At 41.9% G+C, this 23,938-nt stretch overlaps 1 protein-coding gene across 2 annotated transcripts in view; it reads right to left on the bottom strand.

Annotated features, from left to right (window-relative positions):
* Positions 1-23,938, bottom strand: part of SGCD (sarcoglycan delta) — a 372,537-nt gene that overhangs the window by 326,371 nt on the left and 22,228 nt on the right. Inside the window, exons 1-2 of one of the 2 annotated variants that reach the window (XM_090288486.1) lie at positions 19,545-19,677; positions 521-709 (exon numbers count right to left, since the gene is read on the bottom strand). In XM_090288486.1, coding sequence (XP_090144612.1) covers positions 521-709 — 189 coding nt within the window. In that variant the 5' untranslated portion in view covers positions 19,545-19,677. Of the gene's footprint in view, positions 1-520; positions 710-19,544; positions 19,678-23,938 lie in introns of those variants that run through there. The other variant, XM_090288487.1, reaches the window with a different exon arrangement.

The raw sequence follows: 23,938 nt of genomic DNA, 5'->3' as shown, positions 1-23,938 counted from the left end.
CTGTAAAATTAAGTTAGTTTTTAGATTAAACAGTTTCCTAGCTTTAATGACAAGCATTAGAAAGTGAGCCATTCTGATGCCTGAAGCAGTGTCCCTAACCTTGGTTTACAGAGTCCTAATTAAGTACCAACAGCCTCTCCCATTAGTGACAAAGGAAGGTGCCCAGAGAAAAGATGCAGCCCTTGTTCTTCTCAAAGTTCAGTCTGCCTGGGAAACACACGTAAAATTTAGTATCTGGAGTGATAAGTATAATAATAGCTACCCAAAAGGAGCTACAGGTGCACCAGGAGAGATTTTGCCAGGCAGGGAAGACAAAGCAAATGGGAGGACCAGTATCTGAGGAACAGATTAGATAGAAGTCCATCCTCACATGTAATTTGAACAGAACTTGATTTATAACCAAAACACCAGGCTGCAGAGTATTTTGAATCTTACGACCACTGCTTTTCTACATTCCTCCTTGCCCCAGACGTCCCCTTTCCCCAAGGAGAGCTACAGAGACTTGTGCGGTTTTACTTACAATTGTGAAGTTCATGACTTTGAGAATCCAGATGGTCATGGCCAAGTTCACCAGTATTAAAATCATCAGGAGCAGGACGAAGAAATACAGGCATCTTTTCCGCCAGCCGTAAATCCCCACCTTGTACACCTGAGGCCCCTCGGAGCCGGGCATGGCGCTCCGGTGGTGTGTGTATTGTTCCTGAGGCATCTGAAATGAACGAGGCGAGAGAGAAGCACTCACATTAAGCTGCTGAGAGAGGGGAAGAAAACAGAAAGGAAAAACTGCAACTGATGAAGAGATATGGCTGGCTGGCTGCTGTCTGTACGTTTTCAACACCCCCGCCCCGATGATTCTGAAAATCTCTTTCCTCTGGACAAAGTGGCTGCTCTGGAAGCTTGCTTAGCCCCTCTGTGTGTACAGCATCTCTCATGATGTGTATCTGGATACCCACATTACACACATATCATGGGAGGGAAGGGACCCCTAGGAAGCCATTTTTCCAAAGTCTCTTAGAATCCAACATCTTTGCGAGGGAGACACTCTATATCTGTCAGAGTTCTGAGGGTAAAACTTGGAATTGGTTGGTGAAAAAAAAATAACCCCTACAGTTCACTGGTATAATGCTACTACTCAGGCAATTTATTTGGGGGCGGGGGGACAATGACCTGAAAGGCAGTCATTCTTACTTGTTAGAAGGTCAATAGCAAAAATAATAGTTTTGATCTTCCCTCTATTCTGAAGTTCAAAGGGGTGCTGATGGGCACATAGACGAAGCCTCACTTGACCCAGGAATATTCAACAAGTGACAGCCTGTGCTTACATGCTTCCCTTGAAAGAAAACTGACTACCCTTAAAGTTAGTCCTTATGTGTCAGACAATTCTAAGTGGTATCAATCAAATCATTTATTTAATGAACTGAAGGAGGCCCAAAGTCCAGTAAGATGTAAACATGCCGTCCAGGGACCTGCAGGCTAAAGGGAGGAATGGGCTAGTTAAATAGTGATTACATTAGAGTGAGATAAGTCAGAAAAATATTCGTCAATAATAAGTCATATGCCAACCCCCTTTAAAGTAAGAAGGCTTTCCCAAATCCCCCCCGTTGACATAAATTATCTTTATATCAGCAATGCTAATTAGGTACCAACATAAATCTAAGTAAACTTATCACTTCCATAAAATTATAAACCAAACCAAATTTTAAAATTAAATACAAACAAAGCTACCAACACGTATCAATCAAAGTGGGAAATAACCGATTACTACGAAGGGAAATGATTTGCTGAAAGTAAACCACATAATGTGGTACCCAGGGCTTTAGCGCAGCATCTCTTGAGTACGTCATCCCTAGTCTGCCATGAGCCATGTGACAGCAGGACCCCTACTGAGTTCCCCCATTCAAATTACTAAACAACTTTGACTTGGGGACTTTTACTTAATTTAGCCCCCAGGTAGGTGTATTTCATTCCCTAAGAATGAGGCCTGCTTCTGTTTCTTTTCATCTTACTCAACAACAATTCCATTAGTAACATGCACTGCCAAACTGACCATGGCGACAGACAAAATGTGGGCCCCCAAATCACATCCTTGGCTATTAGGTCATCTTCCAGATAGTTCAGAATATTATTATTGGTTCTTCGATAATCATTAAAGTATATGCATGAAATCTAAAAATCCCCCCAGAGAACTCATGACCTTTAGGCATCAGTGAAATTTCACTTGAGAAACCAAGTGAATTGTTATTGATGGTCAACAGAAATGCTCAGCAGTGACCTACATGACATCTTGAACACTATCCTAGCACTGAAACCAGGTCCTAGTATATGTTTAAATATATGTGTGTGGAATGAATAAGTGAAGAAAAGCATGTATAACTGATGAATGAATGAATGATTTCCCATCCACTATGAAATCAGCTGCTTTTGGGGGTTATACCAAAGTTCAAGCCAAACACCATGGGAAGTTCTTATTTGAATCTTTTCAAATATCTTCTGGAGGCTCCCAAAGCACTAGGCCCCCAACCAAGCAGTGAGGTTTATGCGATAAGAAAATCTCTATTTTATTACTCAGCTCCTTGCAATTCTATAGATCAGGGCTGCATTGTACCAACATAGGAACATTACAGAGTCATTGCTCACTGGCCTTTTCACTGGAAGAACATGGATTGTTCTCAGTTAATGTCTCCATTTGATCGCTATCAACTTCAACTGGTCTACCCAACCATGGAGCACAGTCCAACCACAAATCTCCAGCATGAAACTTTGCGAACCGCTTCTGACACATTTGATCAGTCACAGCACCTTGTCCATACACCGCACAAATCTCTTTTTTGCATTTCAGTTACATTTTTACCTTTCTTGAAATAATAAAGCATATGCTGAAAATGTTGTGCATTTTCTTCCATCTTTAATATTAAAATGGCTGCACAAAAATTCACCAATTTTGGTAAGTGTTTTTAAATGCACACTGATATGACAGCTGTCACAATACAATCTAACGAAATTGTTTCAAATTAAATAAAGACGACTAAGCGCTACTAGAGCCATCTTACATAAAAACAGTAATGAACTTTTTGGCCAACCCAAGAGAACTGTTAAAAAGATTACCAGGTCATATCAAGCATCTGGGACAACTTTTCTTAAAAAACGGCCTTCATTTTTTTTCACAGTACAACCATTTCAAGACAGCAATCTTGGAACAAACTCTAATCTAGCACATAAAACAGCAAGAAAGCAGAGATCTGCTTAAAGCAAGAATGAGGGATTAACTACTCGAGGCACCTCTGCAGAACCCTTGGACTCCAAGAAACCACTGATTTTGCTCAAGACATTTACTAACTAGCTGAGTTGCTTAAAGCCCAGAAGGGAGAGTAGCTGCCTTTCAAGTCACATAGCAAATTAGAAGCTGAGCAGGGATCAGAGCTCAGATCCTCTGATGCCTGGTGTAGCGGCATTTTCTGTATGTCATGAGGGTTCCCGTATCTCCATTGTACCCCCTGCCTAATTTCATGAGCTAAAGGAAGCAACATACTCCAATCTGCAACTCTGTCATAAAGAAAGAAAGATTGATATATCAACGACAGATAAGGAACAGGGAAGGGAGTGAGGAATTTTCTGCAGATGACCGCAGTAGGAAGTCTTCTCAGCCAAACATAATGGAATGGATACATCTGTGGTCAATAACCTTGCCTGGAAAGGGAAAATTTAGATATGCTGAGTATATTAATTTTTCCAGTAAAAAACCAAAACATGTTGAAATGATAAAAATATAAGAGGAAAGATGAGCTGCAATTTGTGTTTCTCTCTGACTCTCCCCAAAAAGAAGTTTGCTGTCTAGGGAATGAAGATGAAGTTTCAGGTCCTCCCTTGCCCAAGCCCATTCCCTGGCCTTGGGAGGGGCCACAGTAATGCACTATCAGCATTATGCATTTTTATAAAACTGACTTAAGAAAGATGCTTTCATTGCAATGTCCCTTTAAATTGGGTGGCTTTGGAAGAATTAGATGCATTTTGAAGGTCTGAGTAACAGGATTTTAAATTGGAAGTTCATAGTCTGGATGCAGTGGTATATATTTACTATATATAGTTTGCAGACACTTCCCTGCAGAGGTACATTATTGCTAGCTCTTTGGTGTAGAAATGTCTTTCAGGAATTGTTCTACCCTTGATGCCATCTCACCAAGCATGGTGTCAGGAAGGTACAGGCCAGAAAGACACATTGCAATGTAAGCATCTCCTAGAACGGCCAGCACCAGGAATAGGTGGGTAGTAGAGAAGCCAAAAGCTAGTTGGACATTTTTTTCTATATGCAAAAATTCAAATGTAGGTAGGATACAATTCTCACTGAAACCAAGTCAAAACAGAAATACTCTCCTGTCAAGGATATACTCAATTCAGCATAAATAATTATAAATGCTCCACATGGGTTTTCTTTTTTCTTTTAATGGAGATCACATAAAATAGAATTAATCAGAATTCGTGTTTGCAGGTTATGTGCACTGTGTGTCTGTATTTTGTATGTAAAGTTGCATGCTTTACACAGCACAACCATCTATAATATATAAAAAAACAAGTTCTATTGAAAGTGCCATAGGAAATAATTATCGTCCCATTGTGTGTACAGGAAGTGATAGTGCCAAATTGTTGTCATATGGAGAGACTAAGCAGCCAAAATCTGTAGAAAAAGTATACCAATTAAATATTAATATTACTTTTTCTGGATTTTATGACTTGTTGTCTTCTGAAATTAATAATTTAAATGCCCTCTCATTCTAAATACATATTCATGTGTTTAACTTAAATTTGTACTTTTGGTCTAAGCGCCTGGCCCAGATAGGTGCAGAAAAATATTTGTTGTTTCATGGTGTTTAACAGACTTTTTCCCCTTCCTCTACACTGATTATACATCAAAACACTCCCAAAAGTTGAATAATTTGTCAAAAAGAAATCTCGACCACTATAACATGTCCTCTTACGAGGCTTACTTGCATCTGTGGGAGTGTACCAGACATTTGGATTTTCAGAAGAAGTCCCTCTGCCTAAATACACCCTCTTCTTGAGAATTATAAGACAGAAGTGCGTTCCATCAGACTTTGGGAACAATTTTACACTGTTACACAACATATTTTATAGTCATATATGTAATCTCTCTGAATATATCCTAAATTCTTCTAAGTTTTTAAAACTTTTCCAAACTTCAGAAGCACCTAAACAATGGTGTATATGTATTTGATATAATTCTGTCTGTCTATCTATCTCAGCATACATTTGTTCAATGAATGAATAAAAATCAAGCCAGTGCTAAATAGCAATGCATCTACTCCAGCAATAAGGAAACAGCTATAAGACCAGAAGCAAAGGAATATAAACTTACACAATGTGCCTCCCTTTCCAAAGGCACATGTGATTACATTGATGTTAAGTAGGTTTAAATGCAAAGCATTACTCTACTCTTTCATGAGGCTATTTTCAGCATTCACCTGTTTAAAACAAATAAAGCTGACTTCAGGATAATCTGTTTCTCACACACAAAATGCAATAGGATTATATTTCCCAAAGAGTGAATATAGTGAAACATTCTGTTGCTTTGCCATTAGATAGGGAGGAACTACCAATAGTCAAGGCAATGTTATAATAACCACTCGTAATGACAGACTGATTAAATAATTGCCAAATATAATAGATGTGGGGTTTCCAAAGAAAGTCATTCTGGATTGGTGTATTACTAAAACATGATTTGGGGAGTTGTGAACTCATTCAAATATTCATACCTGGAATCACATACCATTAGGGAATCAAGGCCTGATGCTTATTTAATGTGGAAGTCTCCAGGAGAAAATCAATTTTTAAGCCGTGGACTTGTGAAGAACTTCCTCTTAGGCTGTGTGACCTTGTTTCACTTCTGCTCTGCAGCCACCACCAACCCCTTAGCGACTGCCACTGTCTGATGCTATTGCAGGTTTCCCCAAAGGCCTCACAAATGTCCATCATCAGTCACAGGAGCCATAGGAGGGATCCTCATGAATCTCATGATCCTGTGAAGTCATCCCAAGGATCCTTGGGTCAGGCCCAGCCTAAGTGATTCCTGGACCCTCTGGCTATTGCTTGTCTAATTAAGGAAACTGCATTACGTCCCTAGCTTAAGGCTCACCTACACTGAGCTCCAAAATGACAAGTGCCACCCCTTTGTCAAGCCTTTGAAACCTTAATGCAGAAATTGGCCTGATCATACTCAAACAGTCATAGATTTTTATACCGTGTTGACTTCCCTTTCTAAATCTGGCAGGTACCAAATAGCTACTAGAAAATAGTACATTGCTTCCTTTTCTACATTTCGTCAGTTGGTACCAGAATGATGGAAGGTCTTGGGGCAGGAACACAGACAGCTGACATACTTTGTGAGGCTGAGCACACATGCTGGAATAAAACTTAGAAGCCACTGTTTTGTGTCTGCACTCAGTGTTATGGTTCAGCAGGGTTCTTCAGAAGAAGGACAAATGTGTTCCTTTTATTCCTCCCAAATAAGAGATATCTGGAAAACAGTAACAGTTCCCGCTTTACCAACCTGCTGTGCCAAATGCATTATGTTTTGAGCGATGATTAAAAAGCAATCAGTAAACTTCTAAAGACACATCAACGCCATCAAATTTCCAGATGATTTTCCTTCCGGGCCTGTAAAATTTTATGGGCCACGGTCCGCTCTTTTAATGGGGTAGAGCTGAGAACAAGGAGGCATCAGCAAGCATCTTCCTAATGCTCGCTGGGTCCTTCTTCCGACTGGGCGTCATAATCTTGTTCCATAAGGGAACCTACGGGCGTGCCAATGAGTGTAATCTATGGACAGTTACATATTGCGGGAGGAGAAACAGGGCCACGCACAGACCGGGCCTTCAAGGAAATTTCCAATCTATTTCTTCAACAGAAAAAAAAGTAGTTTTGACATCTACCATGTGCAGGAACCACAGCAGGTCCTATAGCTAGGTTTTCACATGGATGAATATGATATTCCTCCTTTCATCAAGCTCATGCTTAATGGGAGAGACGCAGATAAACACATAAGTGGAGGAAACCACTAGAACTAATGTTAGGTGTCAGGAAGGAAGCAGAGCAAGTTCTGCGGCAGAGGACAGAGGGTGACCTGCTCTGGTCAAAGAAGGCCATTCTGACCAAGTGACAGTTAAGGCGAGGCTTAGAGGTGGAACAAGTTTTCCGGCAGAGGACACACACAACAAGCATTTGGCCTCACGCACATGTCAGGTTAAGCAGGACGGCTGGTAGGGGTGGCTTCGAATGAGCTCAGAGGAAAGGGCAAAAGATGAGTTTGTAGAGACAGGCTGCGGACCAACTGTACCAAACATTATAGGTTATGGTAAGGAGTAAAGGATTAATGAATACAGCCAGACTAATAACTACATGATCTTATTTAGAAATAAGACATGTGATAGCAATTAAGTAAGCTAGGGTGTATTGATGATGAGGCTGTTTGTTAAAATTTCCAGTGTATCTAAGAGTAAACACGAATTACGTCACTGTTTATGCCTGTAACCAGTTCACATAAACAGAAGGCACAAGTTCCCTCATGGGCTCATAACAGTTTCTAGAGCGTGTTGTGGAATTTGAGTCGCTTTGGATTACCTTGGCATGTAAGTAGTTTCTCATTAGCCACGTTAATTTTGAGATCCTTGATTTAAAACTATCTGCTTTCAAGGGTTGTTTTCATTCAGCCATCCACATAAGCCATTAACCTTGGATTGTCAATGTCTGCCACAATTTATATAATTGTAACAAACTGCTTTTAGTTTTGATATAATAATCAACATTTTTTTTCTTGTAAAAGTCATATGCCTGTTCATGTGAAATAATCCAGAAATAGCATGTTCTATTTAAACAAATATTTGGATTTAAAAGTTAGGTATTTCATATTTTAGTTTTCTAAGACTTTTTATGAGTGCTGAACAATTTTAACTGAAAAAATTAGACAAGTGCATGTATTTAAAAGAACCAAAGAACACACAGTTAAGAACATTTCTTTTTCACTCGTACTTTTAGCCTTCCTCCTTAAAGGCAACTATTGCCATCTTTTTTCTTATCCTTATAGAAAGTTAAATACATATGCAGGCCTTATTCAATACATACATTTAATTCACACACACCTAGTTCACTTAATAACATAGTTTAGTGATAATCCCGTAAAAACATACAGAAATATACTTTTAAGTTAGTTTGAAATTGCATGGACCCATGATATTTAACCTAACCAACTCCTTAGTGATGAATGTGCTTCCAGTAATTTTCTGGAATGTTTATCCAAACAAATAAATATTTACTGTGTATTACCATGTGCTGGCACTAGGTATTGAGCAGTAAAAAGACAGATTCCCAACTTGTGGACCTTATAGTCAAGTGGAGGATATGACAGACAGATAAACAAACACACAGGTAACTTCTCATACTTATTCTCGGGGGCAAGTTTTACAAAGGAAAAAGGAAAGCTGGAAAAAGGGACAATGACCAGAGGCTCCTGTCCTTACGATTGTCAGGGGAAGCCTCTCTGTAGTGGAGAGATTTAACAAAACAAAACAAAAACAAAAGAAAACACGAACAAGCAAGAGAGTAAAAGCATGAGGACGTCCACTCCAGTCAGAAGAAACAGTACTAGCAGGAGCAAAGGGGGCTCGCTGGCACGTTTGAAGGACAGGGTGGCTAGATCAGAGCAAACAAGGGGGACAGCGTGTGGAAACAGGCTCGGGGCGCAGGCAGAAGGGCTGCGCATTAGGTCTTATAAACCCGAGGCACGAGGCTGACTGCGAGGGTAACGTTCAGAGAACTGAGACAAGTGAGATGATTGGACTTGCGCTTTGGGACCCCCCCACCTGCTCGCTGAGGCTCGGACGAGAATGCATGTGGAGAAACCAGGGGCCCGTGGGTACTGCTCTGGCCCAGAGAGCATACCACACCTGAGCGGAGGGGAGGAAGAAGGGCCGACTTGCTGTTTGTGAAATCTGTTCGGAGGGCAGAGCTAGCGGGATTCGCTGCTGCCTGAGACGGCGAGTGCGCGCAAGAAAAGGGCAGGGGTCAAGGGGAACGCCAAGGGCTGGCATACCGATGGGGCTGTTGTTCATCAGGGTGGCGGACGTGAGGAGAGTGGGCTCATGGGGCAGGAGGCGAACGGAGTGCGTGGAGGGGAGATAGAAAGCTGGGTTTCATCGTGTGGATTTTGAAACGCACAGAAGAATCCACGGGGGTGGGATCGCAGAGCCACTTCCAGATGCGTCTGAAATTCAGAAGGAAGCCTGGGTTCAGAGATTAAATGTTTAAGTCTCCTGCCTATGAGTATTATTTAGAGGAATGGGAATGGAACATGCATCTTTCACATATGTCCAAATATACCTCCCAGAGAAGCCCTGAGAAACCCAATTGCTAAATCGAAGTAAGAGTGTTCGTGCGTGTGTGTATATATATCGTTTTATAGATGCTATTATTGAGTCTCTTCCCAAGTACAATATCCCTTACATTTACACTTAAAATAGTTATGTTTAATGAATTAGAAGATATTTCAGTATAATTATGAACATTAATTCTTATTGTTCTAGAGATTTAGATGTTTGGGATACCAGCTGAAGTAGTTCCAGATAGAAATACAGTTTTGAAACACACATACATATTTGTACTAGGCATTATCAGATATATGGACTCATACATTTCTGACAACATTGTAGGAGATGAATATTATTAAAATTATTTCATAAATTAAGATACTGAAGTCCTAACGAATGAAAGAATGTTCTGGAAAACTCCAAACCAGTAAGCTAGTTAGGGTCTGAACTCACACTCAGGCTCAGTTCTCTTTCCATTACACACAGAATGAGGCAACAATGTGGCTTTTCCAGAATAAGACCCAGGGTGCCCAGAATTACCATCTAGGTGTGCATTTAGCGTGGCATGCATAAACACTGCCCACACCTGACAAACCCATGTTTTCCTTCAGGTCCACCTGTGGTTCTCTTCTGGGCGTTCGGGATGTATCAGTGAGCAGAAACACAAACTGCCAATGTCATGGCAGCGGTAAGAGGCAGTGATAGGAGAGACAGAGAACAAAAATAAAAACCACGTTTGAAACTTAGGTTACACAGCATGAGTTCCACGGGAAAAAAAAAGCAGAAACAAAAGGAATGCAGAAAGACAGCCAAGAAAAGGGGGATAAGCGGGGCTATGGGCTGAGGAGCAGAGCAGGCTGAAACATTAAAAGCATGAGAAAGCCTGACTTCATGGAGACTGCAGTATCTAAGCCAAAACTTGAAGGAATCTTGAGAGTCGTTGAAGACTTGGCTGTGCATAAAACTCAGACATCATTCTAAACAAAGTCCCTGATGGTGCAAGTTGAGGACCAGAAAAGAATATGTAAGCTGAACACCTCGGAATAGGAAATAAAAATTCAAACACATGACTGTAAATTTAATAGTGTCATTTTCACGTGCAAAGGACACTGCACCTAGCCACCATGGCCTCGTCTACGGCCATCTTTCTGAACAGGAGCGACGGATCCTTTCAACTAACCACTACCCGGTGTTGTTAAAGTCCATGCCTCTTAAATTCCCATGGGTGATGCTGTCCAGAACCAGATAACGGAAATCACAGACAAGCCACTGCAGCTCCTCTGTGAGCTGTATAATAACATAATAATTAGCAGGAACCAAACACTTAAGATCAGACAATGAGACACACAGCTTGAAGGGCACATGGACACTACAAAGTTCAAATCTATTTTCAGCTGTTTAAAACTATTTAACAGTTGAGAAAACCAGGTTCAAGGAGGTGAAGTGACTTAATCAAGGTTGCAGAGTAAATCAGTGACAAGGCCCAAGTCAGCTACACTAAAAACCAGTCTGTTTCCCACAAATTCCAGGCTTCAGTCTTCTCAATATCAACTCCTCTTAGGCATCACTTTCACCCACCACGGTACATAAGCCTTTTGAACGACATCCAAAGGCAAATCACAGCAAAGCCATCAGTTTCCTAAAACAAAGGAAGCACAGACAACTGATGATAAACACTCGGGTAATGGTTGTTATGTGCCAGACACTGTTCTCAATGCTTCGCTGAACATATAATTACGAGGTAGGTATTATCATTACCCTCATTTTACAGGGGAGGCAACTGAGAAACAGAGAGGCTAAGGAACCTACCCAAACGCGCTCAGTTTGTTAAAGCAGTTGAACCCAGAGTGCCTGGCTGAAGAATCTGTGCCCTCAATTCTGTTAAATGCTTCCACATATAGATATATGTGTACAGTTGGTCAGAACAGTATGATTACTACTTTTTAAATGTTTTTGTAACATTTTTTAGCTAGAATTTCTCAACACGAGTATTAATTTTAAGCCAATTCATCAAATATACTTACTGAGCAACCACTGAATTTCAGCCAGGACGCATGTTCCTCCACAGGCATTTTTCCCCAGGTAATAAACCATCTTTGATGTGTCTCTAAAACCCATAAGCTTTTATAACATCATGAAAAACAGCTACAAGAAATTTGATACATCCTTTTATAGTGCCTCGATCATTCTATAAAATTAGCATTGATCCACAGATTCTCCCATGACAGTTGTATTTAGTAAGGATCTTTAGCTATTATCTAAGCTCACAAATACTTGCAAAGAAATCTGCTGTCAGAGAGGTAATGCTCTTCATCTCATTTTTAGTCATGTTACTTGTTTTTTACATGAAAGTATCTGGAAACAAGCATGATAAAAATACCTAAACGTTATTATGCACTTTGCTAAGCACCTTGTATGCCTTCACATATGTATGTAGTTATATATATATATCTTACTTTCAGTGATGTACACAGACACTAACCATCCAGCCTAAGATTAACAAATCAGTACATCTGTGGAAACAATATTCAATCAAGACAGGGAACCTTTCCATCACCCTAGAAAGTTCCCTTATGCCCTGTCGTAATCAATCCCCACCCCCAGAGACATTGACTATTCAGGATTCTACCCCATTTAAATGTTTTAACTCTATGTACAACTGCACGATGGGATTGTTTCAATATGTATCTAACTTTCACACCCATGCTCTTGGCCACCATGTGGCCCTACTGCGTTTCCTCGCAACAGACACTTAGCTCAGCTCAACAGTGTCCTCCAAGAGTAGCAGGTCATAATGCCCTAACTTCTTACGTATCTACAATGTACTACATGTACCACCCTTGGAAGAATGGAAAAACGGTCACCCGATCATGTTTATATGTTCTGTGGTTCCGATGAGAAACCCTACCAAGAGCTTACTAACATAAACACCCACAGAAAAGGAAGGTGGGGTCAGCGACGTGGACACACACCCTCTCAAAGGAACAGCAGCTGCCCATTCCCACTAACTGCTGCGCCGGGAGAAGTCAGAGCAGGGATGCTCGCCTTCCGCTTTTTTAGATCATCTAGATTTGTACATAATATCTCAGTAGGTTTACATACTTTGTAAGTTAAGTCAATTAAAAACAAAACAAAACACATATTATAAACAAAAGGTGCCTATGGGCCAGTCCACGGATTGCCAGTTTGTGACTGGCTATTTGCCTCCTTGGCCTGTGAAACACCAGTAACAGCTTCTTTGGTGACAGAAGTGAGGCCACAAACCTCTGACGATGGTGGCCAACCTTAGCAGTGAGTGTCTGTCATTACATGGCAAACGTTATGTAGTCCAGACTCGGGTCTATGACCAGCACTCCTGACCACTGAATCAAGCAGATGACTTTGATATACACATACTAAGCAAACAACAGAGAGAAAAACCAGCAACAGGAAGCTAGAATAGAATTAAAAAACAGAAGGGAAGAGCTAGAAAGGGTACAGAACAAGAGAGATGATGGAATGTGAAAAGGCAGGAACTCAGTGGGGTGTTTGTTGCTCCTTGGTTGTCTCTAGGTTTTAAGCAGTCAGCTTTTAGTGACCAGGCTATGCCCAGGACCACATGTCTAGTCCAAGCGAGGAGAACTGGGTGCTGCTGAATGGTTTGAGCATAGAAAGGAGCTAACCCTGATATTTATTGACTTGAGCACAATGAGAGCAATTTCAGTGGTTGAATACTTCGACCCCAGCAAGTAACTGCAGGATTTCCAGGTATTCAGAAATGTGTTATTTGGAAGTCAGGGTGCTCACAAAATAGTCTGATCCTATCACCCTGGCCAGGGAAAGTGGTTTGAACAAGCGAGACTTTCTAATCCCTGGCAATCTACTCTTTTATCAGGAAACTGTGCTTGCTTTAATAGGTGCCACTGCATTATCGGTTAAAAAGAAGAATAAAGCCATTGCTTCACATCCGCCCACACACCCGGAGCTCCATTAGGACAACCAGCAGCGAAGATTTCCAAGCAAACCAATCTCCCAGGATTTATACACTTACTGAACCATGGTGACACGTTCCTCCCCTAGTCCTGCAGACCTGTCTGACAGGCAGGCCAGGGGCCACTGCTTACATGGCTTCCTTTATATAAGGTGGTTCACACTTGGCAACAGGAATTCCAAGTTATAATGAAGAGGATCACCTTTCTGTGTAGCAGCAAAGGTGAAAGGAAGAGGACAGCGGAAGCTGCAGAGGAATTCAGGCAACACAGAAAGAAAAAGCAACCCGATGATTCCACGTTACATCTTCTCTCTTCTGCTGATGGTCTCAGCTCCTCATTTTATCTTACCTGCCTATTTCATCCTCTGCCAGTTGGCCTCATGCCACCTCACTTAATATTTAGGTACAGAAAGCTGGAACACTTAAGTTCTTACTCTGCGCAAAGCACCTCGCTAAGAGCGTTACATGCACAATCTCACAACACACTAGGGGTACGCATTTCCGTGTCCATTTTTGGGAGGGTACAACTGTGGCTCACGGAGACGAAGTGACTTGTCCAAGGTCACCCAGCCAGGACACAGCCCAGGCCTGTCCGCCTCAGAGCCCGGGCTCAGTTCACGGTGTAATCACTCCCCTTCTGCTACACGATGATTCCGTTCTCCCTTTCTGCTCTGCTTTCTGCCTTACAATCACCCTCTTCCCCTTAGGTTAATAGATGTACAGTGTCTTATCCATGGAATATGTACTTGTCAGATGAGTGGAATTGAGTTCAGAGAACTGCATTTTTCTCAGGAGGAGGTTAACTGGAATGTGTTCAGAGAAGAGGAAAGTGCAGGAACAGATGAGAGAAGATGAAATAATTCAAGATGTCTAGCCTCAGGAAAGGAAGACTAAGACATTTATAAAGAAATGGAAAAGCTTTAGAATTACAAAAATCGTGCATTGTGAGAAACAAAAAAAATACATTAGAGGCACCTGATCCCATTTCACAGATGGGAAAACTGAGATCCAGCTTCCAGTGGAGTCAGGACCTATCCCAATATCTCCGACCCCGCCACCTTTACTCCTTTCACTTCACCTCACTTTTGCACCAAGGACCCTTACTGCCCTCACCTTTGGCTCAAGAGACTACGACAGTGGCTATGGGTTACAAGGGAAGTACAGAGATGCAAATTTGGCCCAGTCCGAGGAGGTTTGATTTCAGAAATAAGGCCCCACGCTGCCTGGCAGTGAAGGGAGGTCTCCATCGTCACATCTGGCTGGCATCTGTTAGCAATGCTATAAAAGGCATCCCTGCAGTGAAAACAGATTTAGCCAGGACAGCGTTAAATAACCTCAGGTCTGTGGACCAGTGTCTGGTTGGCTTCCAAAGACTCTCTCAGGAGCTCTTAAAAATATAGGGATTCCCCAACTCTAAGCTCAGAAATTTCAACTCAGGAGGTTTTAAGAAACCAGGGAACCAAGTAATTTCTGAGGGACCTTCTAACAGTGAGATTCCATTACCATGTTATTTTCTCTAGCGTGGCTGCAGCGATTATTGAGCCACTACATGCACCACGTAGTCCACAGCAGACTTAGAGCTGGGGAACAAGAGGCATTGCTGTCTCAGGCTACCTGTGTTTCTTAGGCAGGTAACGCATCCTTTTCTGGTCTCAGTGTCCATTGCTTTTATTTTTTTTTATTTAGAAGTTTTTATAATTTATTTTTAGAGAGAAGGGGAGGGAGGGAGAAAGAGAGAGAGAGAAACAACAATGTGCTACAGAAACATGGATTGGTTGCCTTTTGCATGCCCCTGCCCCCAACTGGGGACCTAGCCCACAACCCAGGCATGTGCTCTGACTGGGAATCGAACCGGCAACCTTTCAGTTTGCAGGATGATGGTCAACCCACTGAGCCACACCAGTTAGGGCCAGTGACTACTTCTTGAAAATGGAAGAAACGTATTGTTTTCTGGAGTACTCAGAACCCTCACAAAGACAAACCACATTCCGGGCCATATAACGTCTCGTTCATACAATTACTAAAATAGGAAAAACTATGGAGACAGGAAGTGGATCAGTGGTTACCTGGGGCTGGGAGTATGAACAAGAGCTGACTCAATGGGCACAAGGAAACATTTTGAGCTGATGGAAGTGTTCTAAAACTGCATACTGCACAATCGTATAAATGTACTAAAATCATTGTAGTCTTATGGGTGAATTCCACAATATGTCAATTATACCTAATAAAGCTGAACAAATAAAGGAGGAAGTGTATTTGTTTATTCCCTTTTTTAAAAAATTAAGCATTTGTGGCCAAAACTATCCCCGCCTACCCACAGACACCCTACCTGCTGTTCACTGCAGATAGCACACCAATATGCTCATTATCAGGCCGAAAGCCCTTGATCTGAATGTGTGGGCTCCTATTCATACCTAGAGGGTAAAACATCCTTCGTAATATCACGGTACTATCATGTAATATCATCCCATGGGGCCAGCAGGCCTATGACCAGTCTGGGCTGTGTGTTCTGAGACACTAGGGAAAGTCCACATGGGGTTGGGGCAGTGATTGCTCTGTGATTAAACGGGCAAAAGCTCACGAGGGGAAATATTTATCACCTTCACGTCCTGCCACCATTGTTCTGACTTAAACATGACGTATAGAGATGAACATGAATAGGTGAGCTCAAGTGCTGAGGATGGTGGAGCAGAAAGTTCTGGTCCTTGAGGACCCTGCTTAACTTGGGCTTTTGCCCTGGAGTGTCCAGGAGTGGCCCACACCTATATGTGCAAAAAGTAAGCCCTTATGCATTTAGACTATAGTGAGCAAGGTTTCTGTTACTTGCAGCCCAATGTAAACTTCACGCATACATGACTGAAACTCTTTCCAAATGAAGTCTCTTGCAAAACCCCAATATATGAAACAAATGAAGTGGCTGGGCTACATCAGGAATGTAGATGGGGCGTTTCCAGGGCTGCTTCTCCCCACTTTTCTGCAAGGGTTCACCCAGGAAACCAACAGGCCACAATCAGCGTCTTTTAAGGGCAAGTGCTCCATTTACCAGGGGTCCTCAGGTCTTCTCAGGCGTCTGAGAGTTCTCTACCAATGCTGTTCTTATGTTTTTCTTTGCTTTTTATTGCTTATTTTATTTATGCAAATTCTAGTCTAGACAATGTACATCTGATTCACATCCAACAGCTACTACCACAGTTCTGGTGTCTGAGTCTGTATCCATTGTATGAGCTTGTTGGCAACAAGCGATTCCATTCTGCCATGAACAATGAGAAAGGCATGGAGTGTGATATAACACAAGATAGCACGTTCCCTGCAGGTACAGGTCAAAGGACACCCTGGCTTGCAAGTAAAGGAGCTTTGAAGAGAAAATGGTTATGGAAAAATCAAATGTCTGTCCAGAATACAGGAGTCTAAATGTCCTGAAATCAAAATAATCTCTAGAGAAGTGTCAGTCTCTTGTTCATGATGGAAGCCTTATTAAACTTCAGTAAAACTCTCTACAAAGACACCAATTTTGATAATCTGAATATTATCTTACATAGCTTTGTGTTTAATCCATAAATTTGTTTTAGTATTATAGCTGTTCAACAATAATTAAAATAGGTAAATATTTCTATTTCTAGAGATAATAGCCAGGAGGATATTTTGGGTTTGTACATAGTTAAATAACAGTACAATGAAAATAATTAAATCGACAACGGAGGAATAGATCTTTTTTCCAGTCCTGTTAAAAGGGGTCACTACAGCACTCAAACTCAACAAATTCTGAACTACAGGACAGCCAGATCCCTTCCAGATGGTGGAATCCATGACTCTAGGGACTCTCTTATGTTGTGAAACAAATATTATACACTTTCACCAACAACGTTGTGCATGCCCTTTGAGGTGGTTTTTAAAATACAATTAAAAATTAAAGAAATTCATTAAAACGAGGCCCATACAGCATTTTATATTTCCTTTCAGGAGTTTGTCTTGACACTAGTGTCCGTGAGCAGGGCCTTGAGAGAGCCTGATCACTGCCATCATCACCCAGCGGCAGCTGTCCCTTCACTCAACACTCCAGCAGGAGTATCACGGATGGAACAAATGTGGGTTAAAAATAAGGCCTTGGGAGCCTGGCCCCTCCTTGCTTAGGAAATCTGAACCCTGTCACGATGCCAATCTTACAAAATGTGCTTTCTGATTGCTTCCAGCAGGCACAGCAGGGCAGACTGACCATGGGGTCTCCTATTATGAAGAGGGTAAAACAATTTTCCCCACTGGGGCCGTGGTTGACCCACACACTTCAAGTCAAACAAATCAGTGTCTGCTGCCTTTCGCTGTGTCTGGAATGTGTTTCGTTCCTGTGCATAGACCTCCTCCCTCTGCCCTCGCAGCCCAATCTGTGGTGTGGTCACTCCTCTCCTTGTCGCCTGCACCTCTGCCCTGGATCTCTTCTCTACCCTCCACTCTGTTTATTTCTTTTCAAATGTCAAGGGAGCTTGATTTTTTTTTCCTCCTATGCTTCTAATGGCTCTAAGTTTTAGGCACTGCTGCTCATAATCCTGCAACCTGGAGTTGCTCTTTCATGCCTGTTCTGCTCAACACTTGACACAGGCTAAATTTAGATGAGTATGACATTAGAGCTCACTCGAGGCTCCTTTTTCACTGGCAATGGGCTTGGGTATGGTCCTGCCGGTTCCTAATCTGTCTTGGCATTTTGCTCACTCAGTAGGCACTTAAGAAAAACACAGTGTAGTCACTGTCTGTCCTGACTCCCAACTGCATCCCTGTCTTGTTCAGTGTCCCACAGTTCATAAGCCCTCCCCATCCCTACCCGACACAAAGATGAGGTTGATGAAGAACAAGAAATCCTGTTGCCCCATTTCCTCTTCCAAGTACAAAACTGTGGAGAAAATTAAATTGTTGGCTGGAAATCAAATTCCACCAAAAGTACACGGTGTCTTCCCATTCATCCTAGGTGGTACACAGGGAAAGATATGAAAAATTACAGCCCTCCACGCTTCATTTATGCATCGGTCTTACTGTCTACCATTAGCTACTAGTTGAGAGATTTTAGAACTGAAATAAACACACACCTGTTTTTAGAGAGGTCCACCCTAAGAGGTCTAGCTACTACTCTGCTGCTATTCAAGAAGGATCCAGGAACCTATTCATTCATCTGTTTCCCCAACCAGACTCTTGGCTAAACCCGCTTTGGAAAACACCATTGCTGTCACCAGCTGCTCTGCCAGAAATCACAAAGTTGTAGTGATATTTAATCCACACCTTTCTGAGCCGAACCAGTTTCTTAAATGCCATTGCAATATTCTGTATATTTTATAATTGCTGAGCACAGAATAAAGCATAGCTTTCCTATGGGGAAGAAAAAAATCTATATTACATTATAGCTGATATGTGTGAGAAAGATTATTTAAACTTTGCTTTTTAAAAATGCACTCTTCAGTAAGGCATAAAACAAAATCAATCAATAAAAAAAATTCACACCATTATGTCTCTATATTTTAACAATGATTTTGAACAAATTTCATAGCATATATCTTTGAGAGTATAACTGCCAGTTATTAAACTCAGAAAGTTTTTTAATTGTTGTAGAAACAGAATTACAAATGTTGATACAGCATATTTCTAGGTAAATACATCACTGGGATCCTTTAATGACCATCATAATCTCCCATAATAATAAAAGATGCCAGGAACTGATACACACATATCTGCTCCTACACGCAGAAAGTGTAATCCAGACCAGAAACTTCAAACTCTCATTCCCTCCTGAAACGAGAGCCATTTTCTGCTACAAACACTCCTCTCAAAACTTCTCTTGAAGCAAAGAACACAGACAGTTTCATTTAAAATTATCTTTCTCACCAGTGAATTGTCCTTCCTCACAGAAAAGTTCCAGAAGGCTGCAGCTGGGCGACAACACATGAATCGCGTACTTTTCTTTTTTCACATTGTAGTGCCAGCTAACTCCTAGCTTTCAAAAGTATCCCCGTCCTGCTGAAAGTCAGATCTTGACGGGAGCGGGGGAGAGAAGAGATTACGAGTCCTCACCAAGTGTTTAAGTGATGGAGTCCTAACTTACACACACACACACACACACACACACATGCAATACCCTGAAAAGTCAGAGTCTCTGCAAGCAAACAGCAGGCTTAGTGAAGAGAGAAGCATGTCAGCGGAAGAACGCGACAGTCCCCTACCTCTCGTGTCTGCTCCCCAAAGCAGCTGCTGGGAGTCGCCCTGAGTCCGGCAGGGCCGGGAGGCTGGGAAAGAGGCGGCCGGGGCCCCGAGCAGGCCCAGCCCGCGCTCAGGAGCTGCCCCCGTCAGACTTTCCAGCAGCGGAACGGCAGCCAAGTCCCTGCCCATGCCTGAAGAATTTCCTGAGCAGCATTCCCGTTCCTCTGCTGCCTGCTTTGAAACCGTACTCTGCCTGCGCTTCAATACGGCTTTGTCGGGCCGACTCAGAGCTACTGGGCTGTCTCCAGCTCTCAATGGGAAACACATGTGTCCAGCGCGGACTCGCCCCCCGCAGCAGCGCCCACGGCGTCTGCTGGGCTCGCGTGCAGACCACAAAGGAAACTGCCTCGAGGACCAATTCGGATTTCGCAGCCATCCTCCACGCAGCCTCTGCTCTGGGGTGCTAGGTGCTGGGGACAAGCCTTCCCTTTCTCCTGCTCCACGTGGCCCCCTCTTTAACTGGCTCCCTCTGTGCACATTCCTGGCTGACCCTCGTTAGCCCCCTGAGCTCTCGCCAGCCCTGCTAACAAGCCTGTGACAGCTGAGAGATGTGAATTCTAATTTGATCTCCCTACCTGTGTCGCCTCAGTCTTCACTCAAAATTCCAGCTGCTGGAGGGGGAACAGTATTTTTAGCATTTCCAGATTGGTTCAGTACTTCAGAGTTGTGCCTTCGTCCTGATGTGCATCTATGACTGCGGCGACTAAAAATAATGCAATTATTTTTTAGGCACTTTGGTTGCTCTCTGCTCTGTAACTGTGGTGGTCCAAAAATGTAACATTTTACAGGCCGTGGACATGTGTGTTATGGCTGTAGGAAACAGAAAGGAGAAAAGAATGTACCTTTAATTAGAATGTGCCCTAATTCTGTGCACCTGTGATGATTTCTGGACGAGACTCCATCAAGGTGTCCTGTGTACATTCTGCCTGACTTTGCGGTCTACCTTTGACATTTCTCTCTTCCATGAAACAAGGGGAAATCATTAAAGATACGAAGAGGACACCCCTCTTCTCCTTTTCCTGCACTGAAACCCAATACCTAAAGAGCCAAAGCTAAGTTGTCAAGGTAACACTGTAGAAAAGAGATGATGTAAAGAGAGAGCCTCATCTGTTTTGAGACTTTTCTTTCCGTATTAATATTTTACTTCCTAAAATTATACCCCGTTAGCAACTTATAGTTAATAGGATTTGGTGGGGTCTTGAGTTTAGAATCCAACTGCAGTGGACACTTTCAGCAGGATTAGATTTTTGCCTTGGGAAACAGTGTGTATATGTGTGTGTGTGGGAAGGGACTGTGTGCACCTCTAAGGTCAGGATGTAATTATAGAATCAGAGAATTTTAGCGCTGGAAGGAACCCCAGAGACCATCCAATCCAAAGTGTTTCTACCCTTCGTGTTACAGAGGGAAACAGAGGCCCTGACAGATTCAATGATTTGTTCAGAGTTGCAAAGACAAATTCTGCCAGAGCTGAGGCCAGAAAACGGGGTTTGGGCTAATTTTCTACATGTTTTCGCTATCCCAGAAGCATTTGGGAGAGGAGATATATCACCTTCACAAGAGTAGCCTTGTAATTAGTTGGCCTGGGTTTAATCTTAGCTTTGTCTGTGAACCCCAGTCAGCTTGCTTAACCTTCTGGACTTAGTACCCTCGTCTGCAAAATGGGGACAATAAGAGGATCTAACTCATGGAACTGTTACAGATATGGAGAGAAAATCCATATAAAGTGTTTATTACAAGTGCCTATAAATTTAGTTTCCTTTTAATGAAGCAAAAACCACACCCTTTCTCTTACTTAAAAGTTAAACTGTCCTCTTACGTCTAGGTTGAGCTCCTAGAATAAACTATTTGATGGGCTAGTTTTCTGCCATCTTAACATAACGGGGGCCTATGGCCTTAAACACAGATGAATGTCCTAGTGCTTCAGTGGAACGTTAAGCCAATCACACAGCTACACTTTTCACTTATTCCCTAAACACAACACTGAGGTCTTTCCTCAAGACTAACTCACAGGGAAGGTACAGAGTGACACCTAACCTGCAGTCAGGGGCAGGATGCTGAACAAAGTGCCACGTGCGGAGGAGAGCTGGACTTTGTCGCCAAACCTTAGGAGCTCAAGGTTACCATTCTACAAATTGGAGGCCATTAACAATTGCAATTCCCACCTTCAGTAATTGCAACTTCCTAAATTAACAACAACAACACAATATCCCATAAGCTGAGGAAGAAATCTTACTGAGGGAATAGCTGCTACCAATTCTAATGAATTCGATTTCCATCTGGGGTTCCAGAGCCCTTGTCTTAGGGTCAGTACTAGCAAGTGGTTAAAGAACCACTCACTACTTATTATCCATGTTTGGTGTGCCCAGCTATTTTGGGGGAAACAAAAGAGGAAGAACAGTTCATTTTGAATGGCTTACAAGTGTCTCAGTAATCAATTAAAACAAGCAAACAAACATAAACCTGGAAAAACGCAGGTAAGACTTGCACAAAGGCAGAACAGTGATGGGATCCAGAAGATGCTGCCCCAGTAGCTCCCCAAATATGTACTTGTTACCTGGTCCATTCGGTGTAGATGTTTGAGACCCAGCTTGAGATCCAGCTTCAATACTACTAGCTGGAAAATCCCAGGAAGTTACTTAACTCTTCTAATATTAAGAAAAACTGCCCAAAACTTGAAAATAACACCAAAAGGTTATCATGTGCACACTTGACAAATGTTTAACATTCCATTTCAAGAACTACTTAAGGGAAATTGTGCTTTGTTCCATTCATGGTTTACTACTGAATAAAGATCCCAAATTTAGTAAAGTTACATGTTACCTTGGAAACTTCCGTCTGTTAAAGATACAAATTATATCTCTCCAGTAGAAAAAATAATGCCACACGTGATGGTGTATTGCACTATAAAACATTAACCAGCTTTGTATCTAATCTAGCAATTTTGTGCCAACATTCCTTTATTTATGCACCTAAAACAAAAAGCTCCTCAAATGATACTGGAACCATCTTACCATCATACTAAGTCCCTCATCAATTAATGCGTCAAATCAAATCTTTGACATATTTTCACTTTATATTTGTAGGCGTAATGATTTTAAGAAAAATTATGGCTTGATACTATTTTATTTTCCACATCTGTATGATGAGTGTTATAAGCCTTATGTGAGATAATGTACAATAAAGCACTTAGCAAAGTGTACAGCACATTGCAAATGCTCAAACTATGGAAGAGCTTCTACTATCTAATACTATGATATTTGGCTTTCATTTCTGTAAAGGACTCTAGAGATTGCTGGGCTAGATCACCCATCAATCTCCTTCCTATTACACCTTTTAATTCTTGCCATTGGATTCTGAATATCCTCTCTGATGACCACTCCTACTGGAATTTTTCCACAGATGTTAACCTCTTTGCTTTTCAGAGATTTCTACTTTTAATGTTCTAAATTAATCACTGAACTGTATCTCCCTATAACACATACAGATTCTATAGCTGCTAGTCATCAAGTTCAGTTAAAAATTCTGACCTTAAGGGTCACATGAATGAGAAAACATCATTCTAAACCAGAACAAAAGCTCCATGAGGATGAGGATTTTTGTCTGCATCATCTCCTGCCATGTTACCAAAGTCTGGGGCTGGAATGCAATTGGCCCCTGTATTTACCATTTGAATAAACAACAGCCTTTGACTTACTTAAAAACATGGGGTCTAAATCACCCTTTTTATAAATTATTTTGACTTGCAGTTTAAACATGTCTGGGTATTATTTGGTCATGTCTTTTCATTATGGTTTAGATTCCTTTTATCATCGGGTTTGCTTTCTTCTAGGAATGTTTCAGTTTGGCTAACTTCCTCATAAAATTTGGTGCTGAAAGGTGAACAAACACGGCATATGTGCTGGGTCTATTTGGGGGGGCACAAGGACAACAAACTCCCTCTTTCATTTAGGACATACACTTCTATTAATGAGATTCTTGATAATATAAGCTTTGGGGGAAGTGACCTTGAGTCCTACTGAGAAGCCAGCTTCAGTGCCTGTGTCACACATGATCTTACTAAGGTGCATTTCCTGCGTGGCTCACATCTGTGGCTCTCAGGCCTACCTTTATGTTAGATCCTGGAGGGAACTTTAATGATGATCAGAGCTGGGGGCCTACCCCGGAGATTATGATTCTACTGGACTGAAACAGGAACCAGGTAACAGCATTTAGAGACCCTACTGCCTCAATGATTCTAACAAGAGCCAGACTTAAGAATCACTAAGGTACAGGGATAACTGAACTTTATAAAACATACACTTAATTGTGTCACTCTGTGAACTAAAGTACTTAAATGGCTTCCCGTTGCCGGAACAGG

This window comes from Furipterus horrens, unplaced genomic scaffold (assembly GCF_987537825.1).
Source record: "Furipterus horrens unplaced genomic scaffold, mFurHor1.1.pri manual_scaffold_10, whole genome shotgun sequence".
NCBI lineage: Eukaryota > Metazoa > Chordata > Mammalia > Chiroptera > Furipteridae > Furipterus > Furipterus horrens.
Note: the sequence above shows the minus strand (reverse complement) of the source record. Positions and strands in the feature narration are given on the sequence as shown.